Here is a 23,152-nt window from a genome sequence, read left to right as displayed (position 1 = left end):
TTGGATGCGCTTTGAATGGAGTTGATGGCGAGAGAGAGAGAGAAAGACTGCGAGCGAGTGCTCGCATCTGCCCTGATTTAAAGCAACGACATTCAAGTGATATTCTGTTTTAAAATTGTGCATCTGCAACTAAAATAATAATAATAATCTTTACAAATAAAAAACAAGGTGATCCCTGAAAGCCAGATGGAGATGCGTAAGTTAGATGCAGAGGCTGTAGCATAGGCTATGCTGCACCAAATGTAGGCCTACCTGTCACAAGAAAAACAGTTACCATGATGAGATGATAGGTCTCCATGCATTGTGAACTGCGCTCCGTACTAAGATGAGCTGTCTGTCCCCACCCTGAGTGTTGATTCATCATGCAGAGGCTGCAGGGAAGCCATATTTAGACATCGCATATCATTTAACGCCATTTCACGCCATGCTGTTCATATAAATTATTTATTATAATTTACCAGTTTCTCGCAGTTATTTATCCCGGGAAAAGGGAGTGGTTTTGGGTGGTAAATCCCGGTAAATCTCGGTAACCGAGTTCCCGCCATTCAACCTTAATCCATTCACTAGCTAATTCTCTGATCCCCTCCTCTTCATGTCTGCAGGGTTTGGTGGTCGTGGAGTGCTGCCCGGTGTGGCCACTGGGAACGGACTCAATCCCAAATCATGTAACATTTGATTGGGATACCTGTAGCATGCATCTACAGATCACATAGTTTTCATGTCTGTCTGTCTGTCTGTCTGTCTGTCTGTCTGTCTGTCTGTCTGTCTGTCTGTCTGTCTGTCTGTCTGTCTGTCTGTCTGTCTGTCTGTCTGTCTGTCTGTCTGTCTGTCTGTCTGTCTGTCTGTCTGTCTGTCTGTCTGTCTGTCTGTCTGTCTGTCTGTCTGTCTGTCTGTCTGTCTGTCTGCCTGCCTGCCTGCCTGCCTGCCTGCCTGCCTGCCTGCCTGCCTGCCTGCCTGCCTGCCTGCCTGCCTGCCTGCCTGCCTGCCTGCCTGCATGTGTTTGCCTGTCCGTCTGTCTGCCTGATATGATTTGTCCTCTACAGTGGCAGGTGGAGGACAACAGGGACCAGGAGGCTCAGGTCGTGTTGGTTACGGAGGACCAATGCAGCCAGGAGTATTCCATGGATACCCACTCAAAACACCCAAAACACAAGGTATGTCATCGGACAATTTAATGACTGCTAATGATATATTTTCTACTATCAATTCACAGGTAAAATGTTGATAATGAAGCTACATTTTCGAGTCTTTGCATTGACATCTTGGAATCTATAGAAATGGACACATAGCTAGTGTTAAAACAAGTGTATTGTCATTTGGCGTGTGCAGTTAAACTGGAGGTGGCAATCCTCCATTAGTTACTTAAAAACAACTATGACTATTGTCCTTAAACGTCATTCATCCCAGTGTTTAATGGATGTTAAATGTCAGATGTTTGCAGTCACTCTAAATTAAGTTGACACACTGTTGACCGTGCGTTGCAGTTCCTTTCCCTCCAGTGCACAGAGTGTCTTATCCCCATCACCCCCATTATGGCCACATGCACAGCCCCATGCACGGCCACGGCCACGTGCACGGGCGGTTCTATGGCTACCCCCCTCCTAGGCATCAGGTCATGTATGGTGGGTTTATCATTGTGAATTGGCTGCTGAGAATCGTTCTCTTTTTGAGGCCCAGGTCCTGGCTTTGGGACAAGGGTGTTTTCTTTCCTCTTCAAAACAGAGTTGTTGCCCTTTTCACCATGTGTTGTTGCAGTCACATCATCACGTTCTAGGAAGACCTCAAAATCAGAACGATACATCTACCACCTTCTCCTCTAAGACGCTTCGAGAATCTGAAAAGTGCAATACCTCCGAACCTTAACCCACTAAAACTGTGATTGCTCCTGTCATGTATTGTATGTAAGTTAGCTGCTTCACACCCCATTCCCTGTAAGGGACTACCACTTCAATCAATGTCAGTTAATATTATGTGTGTTAAGACAACATGGTCTTAGTTAGCTATTTACTGTATGCGGTCCCTCACAGGGAAGAGTGTCATGCAGCCAAAAGCATACAGTAGGTTAGAGCTCTCCTTTGGCCTCCTCACAGATCTGTAGTCACTCAGGGGCAATAGTAAGATCTGAGTGGACTGACAAATCCTCCTTGTCTGTTCCGTAGCTTCGTTTTCAGAATGTTTCTCGATGTTTGTAGCAGGCTAGGTCATATCTCTGAATCAAATCAACACCGGTTTGATGAGAAACAAATGTAGCTGTGTTTACACACGCAAAAACCCAAACTGCTTCAGCTATGACCTACTGGGCTCAAATCTTAACAATAATGTAGAACTACTAACCCTCTACATTAGATGTATTAACGTTTACTGCTGAATTGAATAGAGTGTAATTGTGTGGTTTTATGTATTTGGATGGATCTGGAATGAATAAATCAGCAATAAATCAATAACTTAAAACAAAGACCGTTCAAAAACATTGAAGTAGTAATTGATTCACTCTATTCACTCTATTCCGTTTATTTGCCACCATGGTTTCCACAGGTGGCTATGGAGCGAAAGCTGGAGGAGCTGGAGGCAAACTTCCATTTGGTACAGAACGTTTTTCATATGTAAATGTTTCAAGTGTTGTGTCTGCATGGATGTGTAATTGTATGTGTGTGTAGTACAAGCAGTACGGTACAGTAGATGGTTCTCTCCACTTGTTTCAGGATACGGAGGCTTTGGTGGTGGTGGTGGAGCGGGCCTTCCTGGGGGAAAAGGAGGTCCTGGATCCAAGCCTGGATACCCCATTGGAACTGGTAGGGATTTGGAGAACACTTACATAAATATATGTGAAAATATATTTTAAAAGCTCTCTATTACTTAAATGAGTTGGAAATGAGACCTGTAACTCTGTCTATGTTCCCCCACTCTCTGCAGGTGTGGGGACAGGAGGTCTTAACCCGGCCCAGGCTCAAGCTAAAGCTGCTAAGTATGGTAATGATCGCCATCACAGGGCTACTGAAATGTCTTTACTTCAACTATTAACTCTTGAGGTGTTTACTCTCTCTTTCTCTTTCTCTTTCTTTCTTTCTTTCTCTCTCTCTCTCTCTCTCTCTCTCTCTCTCTCTCTCTCTCTCTCTTCACCCACCCCTAGGTGCTGGTTTGGGTGGTGTGCCTGGTTTGGGTGGAGCCTACCCTGGAGCAGGAGGAGCTTACCCTGGAGGTGAGAGAGAGAGAAAGAGTGTGTGAGAAAGAGATCTCTGACCTACTACTGTACCTGACAGTGTACAGTACCACCAAACAAAGCTACTAGACAGGACAGCTACAGTTACTGCAGGACAGCAACATTACTACCACTAGATATTCAGAGGATACAAATGAAACATATAGCTTTTTCACTCTTTTTGTGGTCTATACTGACAGAGTATATCTAAAGATTTTCAGAGTAATGCCTTTTTTTATGTTTCAGGGTATAATCCTGCTGCAGCCAAAGCTGCTAAATATGGTAAGAAACATCACTCAGAACAGCAACATCAGAGTTTTAGATAGTAAGACAAGACTGAATGTGAGTCGTTTTCTTGTGACCCTCCACCATAGGAGTCCCAGGAGGTGCAGGGGGCGTCCCAGGTCTTGGATCAGTAGCAGGAGGAGCAGGAGGAGTACCTGGAGGTGTACCTGGAGGGGTACCCGGAGGAGCTGGAGGTACATATGAAAGTAACTGTACAACTTAAAAATCTGATAGACCTCTTACAGTGAGTTTAGTTAGTTCAGAATTCTGCCACATTTTTTTGTGATTGCAGTTTGACTATAAAAATCTGGGTTTCTAATGTATAAACTTGGTGGAGTACCAGGAGGGGGAGGGGGGGGGGTGTACCTGGGACTGGAGGTGAGCCTAAAAGTATACTACACATTTATCTCATCTCAGTGGTGCTGCTCTTTACTGTGTAGATTAAGGACTTTAATCAGGTATGATATTGTAAACTAGATGGTTATATTTGGCAAACATTTTTAATCATCTTTAGACTATAATAATCACGAGTGATTGACTTTTTGCATTTTAGGATATAATCCCGCGTCGGCCAAAGCAGCTAAATATGGTAAATAATCACTCAAAACAGCAACATCAGAATTGGTACATTGATTGAATTCATACTGTTAACTCATTTAGTTCCACTGTTAACTCTCTGAATTTAGACATCTTCTTCTGAAATCCAATGGCTTTCTTGTGTCTCTCTACACAGGACTCCCAGGAGGAGGTGCAGGCGGTCTTCCAGGTGCTGGATCAGTTGCAGGAGGAGTAGGAGGAGTACCAGGAGCTGGGGCTGGAGGTACAGTAAGGAGCACCATTGGGGTGCAGGATGTCATGTAGTTTGACTCTACTGTATATCTACTGTAATGGCTTGGCGGAATTTCCTTTTTAATGAATTAGCGTTTTACATTTCAGGATATAATCCTGCTGCGGCCAAAGCCGCTAAATATGGTAAGAAACATCACCCGTAACAGCAACATCAGAGTTGGTACATTGGTTTTAGCTCATGCTGAAATGTCTGTCCACTTTTAACCAACCCTTGTTTTCATGTCACCCTCCCCCACAGGAGTTCCAGGAGCAGCAGGTGCAGGGTTAGGAGGAGCTGGAGGTAGGCTAAACACCTCTGTATGGAGGAAAATACTACATACCTCTACTACAGTATGTTTTCCTAGCTATAGCTTAAACTAAAGTACAGTCATGTCCAAAATTATTGGCACCCTTGATAAAGGTGAGCAAAAAAGACTGAATAAATAATACAATTATTGATCTATGTTCTCAAAACAATGGGGAAATTATATTATTTTATATTAATACATTGCTCAGAGTGTTCTTGCGAGTGTCAGGTGTGTGCGTACTGGTAGCGAAGTCAGGTGCAGGAGAGCTGACATTTGTGAACAGGCACACACTTTATTTAGGCAAAAGTGCAAAACGCGCAAAACAGTCACAAGAATTATGTTTAACAATAAACATCTTTGTGAAAACAACACGGAAAAACAAGCCAGTATGGCCCGTCAACAATACACACGTAACACAAACAATCTTACACAAAGCCATGATGGGGAACAGAGGAATAAATACATGTAGATTGATTGGGGAATGAAAACCAGGTGTGCAGGGAACAAGACAAATCAAATGGATACATGAAAAATGGAGCGGCGATGGATAGAAAGCTGGTGACGTCGACCGCCGAACGCCGCCCGAACAAGGAGAGGAGCCGACTTCGGCGGAAGTCGTGACAGCGAGGATAACGACACTGAGCCTTTGTCTAAAATATTTTATGAGATTGGACATTGGGAGGGATCTTAGACCATTCCTCCTTACAGAATCTTTCCAAATCATTGTTATCCTTCATTTGCGCCTATGGACTGCCCTCTTCAATTCAAACTACAGGTTTTCGATGGGGTTCAAGTCCGGAGACTGAGATGGCCATGGCAAAATGATGATTTTGGGGTCAATTAACCATTTCTTTGTTGATGTTGATGTCTGTTTAGGATTATTGTCTTGATGGAAGATCCACTTTACGGCCAAGCTTAAGGTTCGTTTTTCGATGCCAAGCCCACCACTGGTGTGCATGGCCAAAGAGTTCTGTTTTCATGTCATATGATTATAGCACTACCTGGAGTTTGATAAACAGCATTGGCACTTGGATTGGAACCAGTGCTATGGTCAGATGACATGAACATAGAGCTCTTTGGCCACGCACACCACTGGTGAGTTTAGCATTGAAAACAGAAGCATATGCAGAAAAGTACCTACTGTAAAATAGGATGGTGGATCTTTGGCTATCTTTGGCTAGAGAATAACACAAAGCACTAATCAAAATCCACAAAGATATGGATAATTTACCACAAAACCAGCATTTTGCAATAGCCATCTCAGTCTCCGGATTCGAACTCCATTGAATACCTGTGGTTTAAATTGAAGAGTGCAGTCCATAACCGCAGACAAAGGACATCAAGGTTCTGGAAAGGTTCTGTTTGGAGGAATAGTCTAAGATCCCTCCCAACAAGTTCTCCAATCTCATAAAACTCTGTCTTTATCCTCACAAGGAGAGGGTGCTAGAGTATTGAAAACAGGTGTGCCAATCATTTTTTATCTAGCTATATTTCTATGAGCAATTGTCAATTGTATTAATATCAATATAATTCCACAATTTTTTGGGCGCATACAATATACCACAGTATTTGTATTATTTATTTAATAGTATTTTTTGATCATCTTTATCAAGGGTGCCAACAATTATGTACCCCACTGTACATTATCCCAGCTACTGGGCTCTGCATAAAGCTGTTATGAAGGTGATGTGCCTTGCTCAAGCAGACCCCAACCTGAGAGTTGGTAACCAGTGCATTTTGCCTGTAGACATCCATGTACATGCATTATAATTCTGTATTGTCTTGACTCCTATCAAGTGCACTAACCTGGATTGGCACTGCAGCTTTAAACTCAATGTAGCAGATATCTTTAACACCATCACCATTTTCATCATCTCTGAACAGGCTATGGAGTGGGAGCCAGGCCTCCCTATTACGGTGAGGATAACTAACCAAAACATCCCAAAGCTGCCCAGGCCACAGCCTTTACAATGCTGTTAACACACCATCACTGAAGGGCTTCGTTCTTTGGCTTAGCTAGCTCCAACTCACACCAGCTAGCTCCAACTCATACTGTATAGTGTAATATACTGTATGGATGTTACCCTCCCTATAGGTGTTCCAGGGAGTGCTGGATTTGGGGGAGCAGGGGCTTTTCCAGGGGCTGGAGGTACCTTGTCTAATTATTGCACTATAGTATCTCATGCTTGTAGCAGTTTCATGAATTCATTCATAGCATAAACTACTGCTTGAAGAGCCTCAGAAATTCATGGTAAGACAAATGTTCATGATCAAGTTCATTTGAATCATTAAGATGTACAGTAATTTCTACCCTTTAGTCACTCTGTGCTGTCTGCTGCTACTTTATGGGGCTAGAAATGCAGTTGTATTTTGCTATTCAAGCCAGGAAGGATGATGTAAGGTCATTTAATTCTTTTTTATTTTAGGATACAACCCTGCCACCAAAGCTGCTAAATATGGTAAGAAAACCACATGTTAAACAACTTCCGGCTCATTCAGTGTTGGTACATTGCTTAATTTATGCTGATATTTTTATTGTGACCCTCCACCATAGGAGTACCAGGAGGTGCAGGAGCAGGCCTAGGAGCTGGAGGACTTGGAGGAGCAGGAGGAGGGGTACCAGGGGCTGGGGCTGGAGGTATCTCATCATGGTCTAAGGCTTCTAACAATTTAATGAATCGATAGTAGAAACCAGTGCTTGGCAACAGGATTATCTAAAGTGATATTTATATCTCATGATCTTATTACATTTCAGGATATGGGGCTGGAAATGCAGTTTTGTTATATTATCCAAGTCAGGAGTGATGTTTTGAATTATTGTCATTGTTTTGTATTTCAGGATACAATCCTGCTGCCGCTACCAAAGCTGCTAAATATGGTAAGAAAATCATTCTATCAGACTCATTCAGTGTTGATACAATAGTTGAATTTGAAATCCAATGTTCGTTTTTTTTCCTCGACCATAGGGGTCCCAGGAGGTGCAGGGGCAGGCCTAGGAGCTGGAGGTCTTGGAGGAACAGGAGGGGTACCAGCAGGAGGAGCTGGGGCTGGAGGTAAGTCATGATGCTTGACTTCGCCAATCCATTCACACTGTTTTGTATGCTACTGCATTATGTGGCTTGAAAACTGTGACTTTGAATTTTTTTTTTTTAATCTATTAATTAATTTATTTGTAGGGTATAATCCTGCTGCTGCCAAAGCTGCTACATATGGTAAGAAGAAAAGTGAAAAGTGTACTGTATCTTTTCAATTGTTAAGTTAGCCATGACTTAACAACAAAATCTTGATGTTTTCTACCTCAGGAGTCCCCGGAGGTGCAGGAGCAGGCCTAGGAGCTGGAGGAGCAGGAGGAGTACCTGGGGCTTTAGGATATAATCCCGCTGCAGCCAAAGCTGCTAAATATGGTAATATTACTCAAAACAACAACATTCAGTGTTGGTTGGTTTATGGTATACATGACTTTTAAATACAATAATTTTTCTCTACAACAGGAGTTCCAGGAGGTGTAGGAGCAGGCCTAGGAGCTGGAGGACTTGGAGGAGCAGGAGGAGGAGGATATGGAGGAGCAGGAGGGGCTGGGGCTGGAGGTACCTAATCATAGTTAATGGGTTATAACTATTAAAATCAAGTCTGATATCTTTAATTTATTAACTAGAATTTATTCACCAGGATATAATCCTGCTGCAGCCAAAGCTGCTAAATATGGTAAGAAACATCACTCAGAACTGCAACATCAACGTTGGTGCATTGGTTGAATTTATGGTAAACATTTTGTCCGTTATTGCTTTCTGCATCCACCATAGGAGTTCCAGGAGGTGCAGGAGCAGGCCTAGGAGCTGGAGGAGTACCAGGAGGAGGAGGGGTTGTCCCTGGGGCTGGAGGATATAATCCTGCTGCAGCCAAAGCTGCTAAATATGGTAAGAAACATGTACATCAGTTGAATTCATAATGACATTTCTGTCAATGTTTTACAGTACTACCGTGTGTCTTCTCATGACGTGCCCTCTCCTGTGTTGTAGGTCAGGGAACTGCTGGTGGGCCAGGGGGTGGATATGGTGGTGTGCCTGCTGGAGGATATCCCAGGCCTGGGAGTACGTATACCAAAGGAAGGGTCTGGGGGAGGAGTGGAAGTAAAGGCAGTGTTCACACATACAATATGTATTTGTTCCTATGTACAATACAATATGTAGTTTGTAAACTTTGCATAGGGGTAGAGTTGGCTTTATATACAGGTTTAAGTTGTGGAGTTAGTGTGTTTGAGCAGAGGGTTTGGTTTTAAGGTAAAGTGGGGTACATTGCCTTATAGTGCTACTAGGTTGATGATGTTCCATGTTTTGACTGACAGGCTATGGGGGATATGGAGGGGCAGCAGGAGGGACAGCAGGAGGGGCAGGAGCTGGAGGTACGTTTCCAATGATGCCAACTTGATATACTGTAATTTCATGAATTGATAGCATAAACTAGTGTTAATAATACTACTGTATCATGAGGCTTGGGGTGCAAGAGTGATGTTTTTAATTTATTTATTTTTTACATTTCAGGATATAATCCTGCTGCGGCCAAAGCTGCTAAATATGGTAAGAAGAAGAAGAGTAACAAGTATACTGTATTCTAGGCAGTTCTGAATGGAGACATTATTTCAAAATAATAACATTTTCTTCTTGTGGTCCCAGGAGCTGGAGGAGCCGGCCTAGGAGCTGGAGGAGCCGGCCTAGGAGGAACAGGAGGAGGGCCAGGGACTGGGGCTGGACCAGGATATGGAGGTTTGTACAGAAGTTGAAATCTAATGTCATCTGGAAGAGTTAATACTGTTGGTTATGATTGGGGAGCTTTGGTCTGTCTTATCAAACCATTTATGAGGTCATTTATAAACGTTGCTATTTGTTTTGTATTGCAGGCTATGGAGGATATGGAGGGGTACCAGCAGGAGGGGCTGCCGCTGCTGCCAAAGCTGCTAAATATGGTATTTTATCCTCTCCATGATTTTGAAAAATGTACTGCCTAACCGTTGTATTAATAAACTGTATTGATATACTGCCGGTGGTGCCAAACCCCCTAAATAAATTAGTTTTTTCCCACTGGATTTCAAAGAAGCAACCATTAGATATTACATATTGTTTAAACCACCAAATAATAACATCCTGAGCCTGATCTGTAGGAGTTCCAGGAGGAGCTGGCGTGGCCGGGAGAGCAGGAGGGGTACCCGGGGCTGGATATGGAGGTGAGTCCGTTTTGGCTTTGCCCTGTAAATGTACTGTACTATATGCTACACATTATGTTGATCTCTGTAAAGGGTGGCTTCCTAGACAGAGATGAAGACTTATCCTGGAATAAAAAACATTTTCATTGGACATTCTCCATTGAGCTTGCTTTTTAGTAACCGCCCCCAATTGTTTTAGTGAGTTCATAAATCAGGGATGATGTCTTTAATTGATTAACTTTTTGCATGTCAGGATATAATCCTGCTGCGGCCAAAGCTGCTAAATATGGTAAGAAAAAACACTCAAAACAGCAACATCAGAGTTGGTACATTGGTTAAATTCATACTTTAACAAACTATCATTTTCTTGTGACCCTCCGCCACAGGAGTTCCAGGAGGTGCAGGAGCAGGCCTAGGAGCTGGAGGACTTGGAGGAGTCCTAGGGGCTGGAGGATATAACCCTGCTGCGGCCAAAGCTGCTAAATATGGTAAGATCACTCAAAACAATCAATCTCATTCATTATTGGTACATTGGTTGAATTTACGTCTATCTTAAGTCATGGTGTGACAAGTCTACTGTATCTTTGGCAGTTCTGAAGTTGGACATTCCTTAAAAATCTATTTGTTTTCTTGTGGCCCTCTACCACAGGAGTCCCCGGAGGTGCAGGAGCAGGCATAGGAGCTGGAGGAGCAGGAGGATTACCAGGAGGAGGATTACCAGGAGGAGGAGGGGGTGTAACTGGGGCTGGTGGATATAACCCTGCTGCGGCCAAAGCTGCTAAATATGGTAAGATCACTCAAAACAGCAACATCAGAATTTGTACATCAGTTGGATTCATGCTCACATCTCTGGTTTTGAAATCATATAATTTCCTTGTGAACCTCTACACAGGAGTCCCAGGAGGTGTAGGAACAGGCTTAGGAGTAGGAGGATTTGGAGGAGCAGGAGGAGTACAGGGTGGAGTACCTGGTGGAGTAGGAGCTGGAGGTACATCAGAGGATGTGTGTGAATAGTAAAGACATCAGAAAGAGCTCAAACAGTGTCACGGTCTGGTCTGTCTTTCTGTGAGATATCAAGGTGATTCAGAATACAGTGGAAATATGAATGATGTGATGCTTGTGATTGCAGGATATGATCCCACGGCCAAAGCTGCTAAATATGGTAAGAGCCTCTCTTGTTCTGTCATAACTTTTAGTCTAGGTAATGCAGACCAATGGAAGAACAATATTGTTTGTCTGTTCTGTGCGGTCTATGTACAGTACCTATTATCTCTTGTTAGCTGAATCAAGATTTTCACCATGGCTCAAGAGATTATACTGTACCCTCAGCTATGTTCTTACCTGCCCACAGGTAAGCCAAATGGGGTGGGCATCGGTGGAGAAGGTGTGCCAGCGCCAGCAGCGACTCCAAGTCCAAGTGTGGGCGTGGGTGGTGGTGTTGGAGGAACTGGCGTTGAGCGTCCTGACTTACCATTGGGCACAGGGATACCTATCGCAGGCAAGCCAGGTAAATGGATACTAGTTTCACCTTTTTTTCTTGCTAGGTTTATTTTTCCTAGCCTAGATAGTTCCTTCAGGATAATTCCTAGTACTACACAACTAGGTCCAAAATGAAGGGTTTAAAGAAAATCCACAAAGTTCCTAATGTGACACTATGACCCATAACAGGTAGAACCACATGTTTAGCGCTCAACAAGGCTTTGGATTTAATTCAACTGATTTCTCATTGATCAGTGCAAATACTGTATATCAAAAGCTACAGAGTAAGTGTTAGTTACTGCAGCGATTCTCAAACTTTTCAGGGACCCTTTTTGTGATAGAAAATTCATCAGAGACCCCCCATAATAAGAACAAAGCTCGAGTGAGTTAAAAATAGCATACAAGGACTGTAGTAAACTATGACTTTGGCAGTGCATGGCCGGATTAACCAAGTCTTGGCCCCTGGGAAGGAAAATTTTCCTGCAATTCTACACATTTTGTCATGGGCAGAGAGAACACTTTACCGTTTTAAAGCTTAAATTACAGTGCAGTTATGTTAAAACAATTTGGGGGGAATACAAAAAGTATCATGTAAAAAAATTGGTAATTGGCAGAGTACTGTGGATACCAATATCCATGTGAGCCTGCCAGGCCCATGTTGCCCAGGGTTTAAGAACATACATTGTGGATTAATAATATTACATTTTATTGTATTGTATTACACCTTCTAAACTTATTCCACGGATCCCTTGGCCAAAATTAGTTTAATCTGTTGTTGTTAATAATATTAATTTAAAAAATATATGTAAAAAAATGTTGAATAATAATCTGTCCGTGGACCCCTGCAGTACCTCAGACCCCCTTTTGAGAACCCCTGAGTTACTGTATTTTAAATATGCACTGTATTTTACAGAGCTGTTAAAAAAGCAGTAATTACTGTACCATAGAATGCCATACAAATATATGTTTTATTCTATAATAGAGACTGATTATAATGCAAGTTTTCCTATTTGTTTGATGTACTGTATAACCTGTGTATAACCTGACAAAACCCCATCAGACTTTTCCAGCAGGCCTCATCAGGACATCAACGGCCTACAGATACAGGCTTAGCATCCTATCTAACTCCCCCCTCCTCTACCACTACCACTGCTGTCTGGCTAACTGCGCTCCACTGCAGGTGTATCAAACAGCAACATCAGTATCGCGCAAGCCAGTCCCTGCCTTATCTCCTCCCAAACCCCAAACCTCTTTGCCCCCCTCTCTTCTCCCAAAACCCTCAAACAAGAGACAGCGTAATATCTGTTCTGCTAGTGCTGTCTCCTTTGGTGTCATTGTATGATCCAATAGCTATTCACCACCTGGAGCTGGAGCTTATCCCCTCCCCTCCTGCCATGGCAGTACCAAGGATCCCCATAATGGCTTCTGCCCTATGCTAGTTTCCCCTACCCTATATCTTTTTCAACTGCAATGGATGAAACTGGAACCTGTTGTCTTTTGGCAGATCCCACACCTATTGGCACACAGGCCACAGAGGCCCCAGAGCCAGAGCCCAGTAAGACTCGCTGCTGTCTGTGTTTGCATGATCAAACCATTTCTGACTAAGGACATAGTTACACTTCATTTGAAGAGTGTAGTATACACATGTGTTCTTTACAATTCCTTACATAAGCATTTCATAACATTTGATGCGATTACTTATAGGCTTTTGATAAACATTTAATCCATATGACAGTTGTTAGCGGTTGATTCTGTTAGATTCCTTTGTGAAAACATTGTAGTGTTTTGGCCTCCTGCAAAAAAAATTAAAAATGTAGAGGAATGTAAAGTAATGCTCATGTGGGTGTTGACAAAATAATGTGTTGCCAATGTATTTTCTAAAAGTAGTTTGTCCTCTTAAAACGCTCCGCCTCTCTGTCCCCCAACTAACTTTGCAGCTCGCTGCGCTTGAAATGTCTCCCATCTCTGCTCTCTCCTCCCTCCCTTGCTTTTTAACAAATAAGATTCATCTGACACTTGTCAATACTTGATTGACTTATTCTTTAATGTTACTGGTAACTGTTAATGTTACTGGTATGAGACTGTATCGTGACAAGCTTTTCTTCCACAATAAAGATTGCTCTGATGAAGATTGTGCCTGATATCCCTGTAGATACGTACTGTATGCACTCACCCTTTCTCCTTGGTAGTTAAAGTCCTATCTCCCTCTATCTTCTACAGCAGGGGATCATATCCTTGCTATTACCTGATGTTTACTTACAGTACTGTATTCTAAATACCACATTGTTTGAAAAAAATATATATGAGAAAAATGGACACAAAAGTACATATTACTGTGTCATTCTTCCAGCACATATTTTTTGGAGCCCCTGCTTTAGATTTGTTCTTCACAGTAGGGAAACTAACATTTGTGTAGCTTTACGGTATTTCATTTTGTTTGATTTTCTCTCTGTCTGGTTGCATCTCAGATAGAGTACTTTGATACAGTACTTTATTGTTAATTTCCATGGAAATGTATAGTATTAGTATACCACGTCATTGATTAAGTTTATGTTGGTTTGCTGCAGGTGCCACAGGATTACCAGGAGGTATGTATTAGACCATTACCACTGCAGAACAGTTGTTGTATTTTTTTATGAAGCCAACATCAATTATACTTTATATTCAATAGTTTTGCAACATACGTCATTTTATTTGAGTTTTTTTAGTGGTAAGTTATTCTATTTTGGAATAACTTTTATAACTGTCAGAATTATGACTTAACTGGTAATAATTGACCTGATTGCCTTCACAGTTGGGGCTGGGGTGCTTCAACCTAGTGGTAAGTAGATTCTCCTGACAACATAAAATTCCTTCTGCATAAAAATGGTGTCCTACTTGTACCTATCAACCTTTCTGTACTTTCTTATATTTTCTTCTTATCTTATTTTTGAAGAGCAATATTAGATAGCTTTACTGTCAGCTCACCTTCATTGTTCATGACCTGTTATTCTTTTTCAATTTACTGTACAGTCAAACATTAGTAGGGGTTTTGATATATCAATACTTAGAACGGATATGCCTCTGTAACTGTGACTTTTCACTTTGATTCCAGCTGGTACAGGCCCAGCTCAGCCTGGTGAGTGTTGTGTCCACCATAGCAGACCTGGGTTCAAATAGTATTGTTTTTCTTTCAAATACTTCTCATGTAGTTGCTACTGGAGTACAGGAGCCTGGAGGTTAGGTGTCTCGATAGCGGGGACTATAAGGAGCAGAGTATGTGACATTGTTTGGCCACATGGTGGCGACAAACTCCTGCAGGCAATGCTGTTAAGTAGTTTGTTTCCAGTTGCAAAGTTAAATTACAATAATAATAATAATTTGGTGGGTGTTTATATTTGTCCTATTTCACATGTGCATTATAGGCATGTGTGAATTGGAAATGTGTTTTTTGCATATCCCAACTCCCCCTGAGACACCCTTGGAGAGTGGGGTCAAAGCTTTGGTCAGCCATTATCAACGGCGACACTGGAGCAATTAGGGTTAAGTGCCTTGCTCAAGGGCACATCGGCAGATGTTTTACATTGTCATCTCGGGGTTTCAAACTAGCGACCTTTCGGTTTCTGGCCCAACGCTCTAACCGCTAGGCTTTATATTATTTACAGGTGTGGGTGTCGGAGCAGGTGGCAAAGCTCCTAAACCCCCTGGTGCAGGTAAGCATTCTGAAACCCTACTAATACCATATTATTGCAGTAGTATTACAGCCCTGGTTGTTTACAACTTCAAATTGATACCATCAACTCAGATCCATAACCCATCCAATAATGTGATTGAACACTTTTACATGCCTATATAAAATGTATTAACTCCTATGCACATTCATGTAGTAGTGATGTACCAACCCTTATACACACGATTTGGAATAATATGCTTTGTTATTGGACAGATAAGAATGTTATTTATTACCTTCTTTACATACAGTAAGTCAATAGCAGGAGTTGTTTACACACAATGAACAGCAGCATCAGCCCTTTTCTCTGGTCTAATGCACCAAAACATCCAATTAAGACTGGACTGCTACTAAAAGGAATTATGATTCCATGGTAATATATCATATATGAATAATGCTGATCCAGGCCACAATTTTTGTTGACATACCTAAAATGTGTTAGCAATTGCAAGACAGTCATATTGATTAAAGATATACAGAGATAAGTACAAGTCAACAGTATATGATAGTAAAAGGTGCAGTTATATTTGCTAGTAGTCTCGGGCCTTTATAAATCAAATCAAATCAAATCAAATGTTATTTGTCACATGCGCCGAATACAACAGTTGTAGGTAGACCTTACAGTGAAATGCTTACTTACAAGCCCTTAACCAACAATGCAGTTTTAATAAAAATACAGTAAGTGTTAAGAAAGCATTTACTAAAATAAACTGAAGTAAAAAATCAAAATTAAAAATACAAATACAAATAAAAAATAAGAAAAATAGAAAAATAACTAATAATTAAGGAGCAACAATAAAATAACAGTAGCATGGCTATATACACTGGTTAGTCAAGGTAATTGAGGTAATGTACATGTAGGTAGAGATAAAGGGACTATACATGAATAATAAACAGAGTAGCAGCAGTGTAAAAATGGGGGTGGGGACAATGCAAATAGTCCAGGTAGCCATTTGATTAGCTGTTCAGGAGTCTTATGGCTTGGGGGTAGAAGCTATTAAAGATGCCTTTTGGACCTAGACTTGGCGCTCCGGTACCGCTTGCCGTGCGGTAGCAGAGAGAACAATCTATGACTAGGGTGGCTGGAGTCTTTGGCAATTATTTGGGCCTTCCTCTGACACCGCCTGATATAGAGGTCCTGGATGGCAGGAAGCTTGGCACCAGTGATGTATTAGGCCGTATAAGGTGCTGTTGGGACGTGTAATATTAAATAATTGACCGAATCTAGACATGTGGATGCAGTCATCCGTATACATTCACATGTTTGTTATGTGCATTTTTTGAAACCCATGCCTTATGAGGTAAAGCTTTAGGGCGAACCTATTTGCATCATGATGACAGAGACAGTTCTGCACCATCAATCTCAAAGTAATTTAACTGCCTGAACTCCTGTGAATATGTTGAATATGTTATCTCTGTCTCAGCTGGCTGGGTATCTCCTTCACTAGAGGCAAAAAGAAAACAAATTCAGGCCTACATGTATATATTTTTGTGAACCATTTCTATTGAGCATTTAAATACATATTTGGATTACGACATAAAATGAAGGCCCATGTATGACTACTGGCCAACAAATCTTAAACTAGATGAGAGCGCAAAATTAATGTGTGAGGTCTTAAACCTGAAAGGCCTTGCATGACTGAATCTGCATTAGGATGTTCTGATTTATTGTTTTAACAAACATTCTTTGACTGAGCCATTCATTGGCGTCCCCTGGTGATGAGGTCATCATGTCAGAAAATAAGCTGCTTTTCTTTGTCATCATGATTCAGGTGGATACCCGTATGGTGGTTATGGACAGGGTATGTATGAGAGAGGAGAAGAGCGTACCACAACCTTATCACTGCACTAGCAGCAGACACACACACTGCTTAAACACACACACAAAAACACACACACACACACACATCTGTGTTTTTATTTCAAACTACTGTATGACTTCACTGAGATGTGACCTTGGCTTGATCCATATATTGCAGGAAATAATACAGATAATACAGATCCTTACACCATTCAGTATTTTATACAGGCATAATTAATCAATCCACTACACACATTATGAGGGATATGCTGATTTAATAATACATTATGATATATAATGATATGCTGATTTAATGATGAAACATGACTCATTCTTTACATTAATCAATGATAGGATTTATTCACATTAATTAATCATAGGACTGATTCATATGCAATGGACAGCAGTATCGGTCGCTTCTCTGTAAATTAATGCATCAAAGGTCAGATCAAAATTAGGATTGTATGGCCAGGCCAGGGATAAGCTGTGTAATATTTCGACATGTTGAAAGCATATTAAAGTTTATTATATAAGCTAACTTTATTGGAATTAATATGCTAGCTACATGACCTGACGGAGCCGCTCGCTGGTGCTCCCTTGTCAGGAATAAAGCTGCTTTTCTTTCCATCATGATTCAGCAGGACGACTCCCGTATGGTCATGGACAGGGTATGTATGAGAGAGGAGAGGAGGAGATGAGAGGAGTGGAGGAGGAGAGGATAGGAGGCCACTCCACCACATCCTCTTAAAATTAGTATTATAGGCAAAGAAAGAAAACAACAAACACTAGTTTGAACTGTACCAGATGTACTCGATCGTGAACTCTGACCTGTAGGCTGACCTCACAGTAAACCTCTTATGTCATCACTTTAAAAGCTTCACGTTGTCTGTAGGTCTTCACTATCAAATCACAAGGTCATGTTGAAGACATTGTTGTTGATAGAGCTAGGACAATAAAGCTTGCGTGTGACATTCAGCATAGACAGGAGGTACTGTCGTTAGCAGTACTGTATAGTCCTCTCCACCATCATTCAGAATTCCATCTCAGATCAGTGTCCCATCCCACAGCTTTGATGGTACACTACAGTAGTGGCATCCCTTCCAGCCCCACACCCGACCTTATGTTATGTCCATGGGGTTTTAATGACATATATTGCTCCACAGGTGCAGGTGCAGGTGGATATCCCTATGGAGGAGGCTATGGAAGTAAGCCAATTTCTCTATCTGCATCATTGTAATGGAGTCTCAAACTTAATTCACGAAGGCCATGTGTGGCCTTAGGTTACTTTCTACTCAGACTAAATCCCCATCACTGTAATTGGTTTATTCAGGTATTTGTCCATTAATTTCAATACATTTCCGTATCCCTGGTGATATTGCATTACAGTCACTGTGGAGTAGAGAGTAAAAATAGGCTGTGCGGATTACGTTTATGATCTCTGTATTTCCTCAGCTCCATACGGAGCAGGAGCTGGACAACTTCCTGGAGCCAAGCCCCTGAAACCTCCAGGTGTGTGTCAGTGCATGACTGTGTCATAAGAAGTGTTGATTAAAGATGTAGCTACAGTACAGTGAGCTCCAAAAGTATTGGGACAGTGACAAATGTTTTGTTGTTTTGGCTCTCTACTCCAGCACTTTGGGTTTGAAATGTCAGCTTTAAGTTGAGACTGTCAGCTTTAAGTTGAGGGTATTTTCATCCTAATTGGGTGAACCGTTTAGAAATGACAGCACTTTGTGTATGTACATAGTCCCCCCACTTTAGGGGACCAGAGTATTGGGACAAATTCACTTATATGTATTCAAGTAGACAAAGGTTTACTATTTGGTCCCATATTCATAGCACGCAATGATTACATCAAGCTTGTGACTCTACAAACTCTACAAAATATTCTTATTTTCAATAAAAGTGACTCCAATTGCATTCTCATCATTGCATTCTAGGAATATGGGAACAAATACTAAACTTTTGACTACTTTAATACACATATAAGGGAATTTGTCCCAATACATTTGGTCCTCTAAAATGGGGGGACTATGTACAAAAAGGGCTGTAATTTCTGAACCGTTTACCCTAATGGATGAAAATACCTTCAAATCCAAAGTGCTGGAGTACAGAGCCAAAAAATGTGTCACTGTCCCAATACTTTTGGAGCTCACTGTATATAATCTCACTCACTGTGTTTTGTGTCTCTCCTGTAGTTGTCGGAGGAGCAGGCGGTGTGGCTGGAGGAGCAGGTATTCCTCTTACTGGAGCCGGTGGTGGTGCAGGTATGGGATCAGTTTCGTACACGTCTTAGGAAATAAGCAAGCTTTCTGTGTAACTGAGCCAACATCCACAATGTCCCCATTATGGAGCCGTACAAAGAGACATGTTGAGTTAAACCCCATCCCATAAGTTCAATGGCTTATTGTAGCTCCATACTCCCTAACCTCAGATCAACTCTGTATAACATTGTGTTACATACAATGCCTTCGGAAAGTATTCAGACCCCTTCCCTTTTTCCACATTTTGTTACGTTACAGCCTTAAAATGAATGTATTAAATACCTTTATTTCCTCATCAATCTACACACAATACTCCATAATGACAACGCGAAAACATATATTTTTTTTGCACATTTATTAAAACTCAACTAAACCACCAAGACTCTTCTAGAGCTGGCCGCCTGGCCAAACTGAGCAATCAGGGGAGAAGGGAGGTGACCAAGAACCCGATGGTCACTGAGAGAGCTCCAAAGTTCCTCTGTGGGGATGGTAGAACCTTCCAGAAGGACAACCATCTCTGCAGCACTCCAATCAAGCGTTTATAGTAGAGTGGCCAGACCGAAGCCACTCCTCAGTAAAAGGCACATGACAGCCCGCTTGGAGTTTGCCAAAAATCACCTAAAGGACTCTCAGACCATGAGAAACAAGATTCTCTGGTCTGATGAAACCAAGATTGAACACTTTGGCCTGATTGCCAAGCGTCACTTCTGGAGGAAACCTGGCACCATCCCTACGGTGAAGCATGGTGGTGGCAGCATCAACGACCCTAAGCACACAGACAAGACAATGTAGGAGTGGCTTCGGGACAAGTCTCTGAATGTCTTTGAGTGGCCCAGCCAGAGCCCGGACTTGAACCCGATCGAACATATCTGGAAAGACCTGAAAATAGCTGTGCAGCTACACTCCCCATCAAACCTGACAAAGCTTGAGAGGATCTGCAGAGAAGAATGGGAGAAACTCCCCAAATACAGGTGTGCAAGCTTGTAGCGTCATACCCAGAAAAACTTGAGGCTGTAATCGCTGCCAAAGGAGCTTCAACAAAGTACTGATTAAAGGGTCTGAATATGTAATACTTCAGTTTTTTTTTTTTTTATAAATTTGCAACAATTTCTAAAACCTGCTTTTGCTTTGTCATTATGGGGTATTGTGTGTAGATTGACGAGGGGAGAAAACAATTTAATGCATTTTAGAATAAGGCTGTAGCGTACTGTAACAAAATGTGGAAAAGGTCAAGGGGTCTGAATACTTTCCAAATGCACTGTAAATCTGACTGAGGCAATCTCTGGTGTTCCCTACGCAATGAGGGCATCATGTCAGGAATAAAACTGCTTTTCTTTCCATCATGATTCAGGGGGATACCCGTATGGTTATGGTCAAGGTGGTTATGGACAGGGACAGGGTATGTATGAGAGAGGAGAAGCAGGCCAGCTCAATATTGTATTCCCTTTTACCTCACTCTGGCCTCTCAGTGTGACCATTGTCCAGGAAATGTCATTGGCTTGCACTTCCTGTGACCAATGAGGCGATAGGAGCGGTGACTGTGACAGACACCAGAGCCAGGAATGAGATGCCAACGGCATTGTGTGTCTGAAACCCCATTGCCCACTGAGCTAGAAACACACTTTCCAAACCAAACCGCTGAAACTCTCATTTCCCCTTAAACAATTGACCTCTGGGACGTTATGCGGTTGTAGCTTTGTAACAACACAAAGCTTGACCATAGCCGGGGAAATGGCTTGTCCTTAAGTGCCTAGTGTAGCTAGATAGGTTCAACTGTCATCAACAGTTGCTGATTATATAACGCTACAGATAATAACTTAGCTAGTAGCTAATAACTACAATGGAAGTCGGAAGTTTACATACACCTTAGCCAAATACAATTAAACTCAGTTTTTCACAATTCCTGACATTTAATCCCAGTAAAATTTCCCTGTCTTAGGTCAGTTAGGATCACCGCTTTATTTTAAGAATGTTAAATGTCAGAACAATAGTAGAGAGATTTATTTATTTCAGCTTTTATTTCTTTCATCACATTCCCAGTGGGTCAGAAGTTTACATACACTCAATTAGTACTTGGTAGCATTGCCTTTAAATTGTTTAACTTGGGTCAAATGTTTCGGGTAGTTTTCCACAAGCGTCCCATAATAAGTTGGGTGAATTTTGGCCCATTCCTCCTGACAGAGCTGGTGTAACTGAGTCAGGTTTGTAGGTATCCTTACTCGCACACGCTTTTTCAGTTCTGCCCACAAATGTTCTATAGGATTGAGGTCAGGGCTTTGTGATGGCCACTGCAATACCTTGACTTTGTTGTCTTTAAGCCATTTTGCCACAACTTTGGAAGTATGCTTGGGGTCATTTTCCATTTGGAAGACCCATTTAAGACCAAGCTTTAAATTCCTGACTGATGTCTTGAGATATTGCTTCAATATATCCACATAATTTTCCATACTCATGATGCCATCTATTTTGTGAAGTGCACCAGTCCCTCCTGCAGCAAAGCACCCCCACAACATGATGCTACCACCCCCTTGCTTCACGGTTGGGATGGTGTTCTTCAGCTTGCAAGCCTCCACCTTTTTCCTCCAAACATAACGATGGTCATTATGGCCAAACAGTTCTATTTTTGTTTCATCAGAACAGAGGATATTTCTCCAAAAAGTACGATCTTTGTCCCCATGTGCAGTTGCAAACCGTAGTCTGGCTTTTTTATGGCGGCTTTAGAGCAGTGGCTTCTTCCTTGTTGAGCGGCCTTTCAGGTTATGTCGATACAGGACTCGTTTTACTGTGGATATAGATACTTTTGTACCTGTGCCCTCCAGCATCTTCACAAGGTCCTTTGCTGTTGTTTTGGGATTCATTTTCACTTTTGGCACCAAAGTTCATTCATCTCTAGGAGACAGAACGCATCTCCTTCCTGAGCGGTATGACGGCTGCGTGGTCCCATGGTGTTTATACTTGCGTACTATTGTTTGTACAGATGAACGTGGTACCTTCAGGCATTTGGAAATTGCTCCCAAGGATGAACCAGACTTGTGGAAGTCTACAATTTTTTTTCTGAGGTCTTGGCTGATTTCTTTTGATTTTCCCATAATGTCAAGCAAAGAGACACTGAGTTTGAAGGTAGACCTTGAAATACATCCACAGGTACACCTCCAATTGACTCAAATGATGTCAATTAGCCTATCAGAAGCTTCTAAAGCCATGACATCATTTTCTGGAATTTTCCAAGCTGTTTAAAGGCACAGTTAACTTAGCGTATGTAAACTTCTGACCCACTGGAATTGTGATACAGTGAATTTTAAGTGAAATAATCTGTCTGTAAACAATTGTTGGAAAAATGACTTGTGTCATGCACAAAGTAGATGCCCTAACCGACTTGCCATAACTATAGTTTGTTAACAAGACATTTATGGAGTGGTTGAAAAATGAGTTTTAATGACTCCAACCTAAGTGTATGTAAACTTCTGACTTCAACTGTACGTAGTGTGTGAAATTTCAACCATGTTCTTAGTGGAGGACTAGTCTCACCCACTAGAGGCCTGGCATGAGGCTATTGGAGAACTAATCCATTCTCATGTTTCAGGTGCAAGGTATCCCACTGGTGTTGGTCTGGGAGCAGGGGCAGGAGCAGGACAAAAAGCACCCAAACCCCCAGGTAAAACCCCTGACACATAAAACCCAGCTTTGTACTAATACTCTTACACGTTTTACTCTTACTTTTCCATACTACCACATATGAACAACATAGCATAGTGCTGTTATCTTTATTTTGGAGTAGAGTTATCGTAAAAGTAGTAAGAAATGTTGATCATTGAGTCATATCAACCACTGAATCCCCCAGGGTACAGTTCTGTAGGGCAATACAGTAAAGAAACAAGTGGATACTCCCAGTGGAGACTCCCAGTGGAGACTGATTACCGTCAGAGGCAGAGTTAGTTTGTAACGGTCTTTGGAACATCAAAGTGTGACGGTTTAGAGATAGCAGCACAGACCTCTGGAGAGTTGTTCTACCCTGCCCATAACGGTACTGCGTGAGCTCTGCCAGGGGAAGAAGGATTCCATCATTGTATACAAGATGT

At 41.8% G+C, this 23,152-nt stretch overlaps 1 protein-coding gene across 1 annotated transcript in view; it reads left to right on the top strand.

Annotated features, from left to right (window-relative positions):
• LOC115206290 (elastin) overlaps nt 1–23,152 on the top strand; it is an 87,253-nt gene that overhangs the window by 56,094 nt on the left and 8,007 nt on the right. The window contains exons 13-59 of the mRNA XM_029773075.1: nt 603–665; nt 1,044–1,154; nt 2,536–2,583; nt 2,703–2,792; nt 2,914–2,970; nt 3,131–3,199; nt 3,446–3,481; nt 3,574–3,678; nt 4,038–4,073; nt 4,218–4,304; nt 4,421–4,456; nt 4,572–4,613; nt 6,505–6,537; nt 6,716–6,769; nt 7,047–7,079; nt 7,175–7,258; nt 7,460–7,498; nt 7,587–7,673; nt 7,797–7,832; nt 7,923–8,024; nt 8,112–8,207; nt 8,290–8,325; nt 8,424–8,537; nt 8,640–8,711; nt 8,966–9,022; nt 9,162–9,197; nt 9,294–9,383; nt 9,518–9,583; nt 9,779–9,841; nt 10,074–10,109; nt 10,207–10,308; nt 10,470–10,607; nt 10,713–10,808; nt 10,950–10,982; nt 11,172–11,327; nt 12,804–12,854; nt 13,867–13,887; nt 14,094–14,120; nt 14,394–14,417; nt 14,944–14,991; nt 16,781–16,810; nt 17,448–17,477; nt 17,973–18,014; nt 18,262–18,318; nt 19,008–19,076; nt 20,425–20,472; nt 22,657–22,728. Of these exons, the coding sequence (XP_029628935.1) occupies nt 603–665; nt 1,044–1,154; nt 2,536–2,583; nt 2,703–2,792; nt 2,914–2,970; nt 3,131–3,199; nt 3,446–3,481; nt 3,574–3,678; nt 4,038–4,073; nt 4,218–4,304; nt 4,421–4,456; nt 4,572–4,613; nt 6,505–6,537; nt 6,716–6,769; nt 7,047–7,079; nt 7,175–7,258; nt 7,460–7,498; nt 7,587–7,673; nt 7,797–7,832; nt 7,923–8,024; nt 8,112–8,207; nt 8,290–8,325; nt 8,424–8,537; nt 8,640–8,711; nt 8,966–9,022; nt 9,162–9,197; nt 9,294–9,383; nt 9,518–9,583; nt 9,779–9,841; nt 10,074–10,109; nt 10,207–10,308; nt 10,470–10,607; nt 10,713–10,808; nt 10,950–10,982; nt 11,172–11,327; nt 12,804–12,854; nt 13,867–13,887; nt 14,094–14,120; nt 14,394–14,417; nt 14,944–14,991; nt 16,781–16,810; nt 17,448–17,477; nt 17,973–18,014; nt 18,262–18,318; nt 19,008–19,076; nt 20,425–20,472; nt 22,657–22,728 (2,958 nt within the window). The remainder of the gene's footprint in view (nt 1–602; nt 666–1,043; nt 1,155–2,535; nt 2,584–2,702; nt 2,793–2,913; nt 2,971–3,130; nt 3,200–3,445; nt 3,482–3,573; nt 3,679–4,037; nt 4,074–4,217; nt 4,305–4,420; nt 4,457–4,571; nt 4,614–6,504; nt 6,538–6,715; nt 6,770–7,046; nt 7,080–7,174; nt 7,259–7,459; nt 7,499–7,586; nt 7,674–7,796; nt 7,833–7,922; nt 8,025–8,111; nt 8,208–8,289; nt 8,326–8,423; nt 8,538–8,639; nt 8,712–8,965; nt 9,023–9,161; nt 9,198–9,293; nt 9,384–9,517; nt 9,584–9,778; nt 9,842–10,073; nt 10,110–10,206; nt 10,309–10,469; nt 10,608–10,712; nt 10,809–10,949; nt 10,983–11,171; nt 11,328–12,803; nt 12,855–13,866; nt 13,888–14,093; nt 14,121–14,393; nt 14,418–14,943; nt 14,992–16,780; nt 16,811–17,447; nt 17,478–17,972; nt 18,015–18,261; nt 18,319–19,007; nt 19,077–20,424; nt 20,473–22,656; nt 22,729–23,152) is intronic.

Source organism: Salmo trutta, chromosome 13 (genome assembly GCF_901001165.1).
Source record: "Salmo trutta chromosome 13, fSalTru1.1, whole genome shotgun sequence".
NCBI classification, from domain to species: Eukaryota; Metazoa; Chordata; class Actinopteri; order Salmoniformes; family Salmonidae; genus Salmo; species Salmo trutta.
This window is presented reverse-complemented; position numbering and strand designations above follow the sequence as displayed.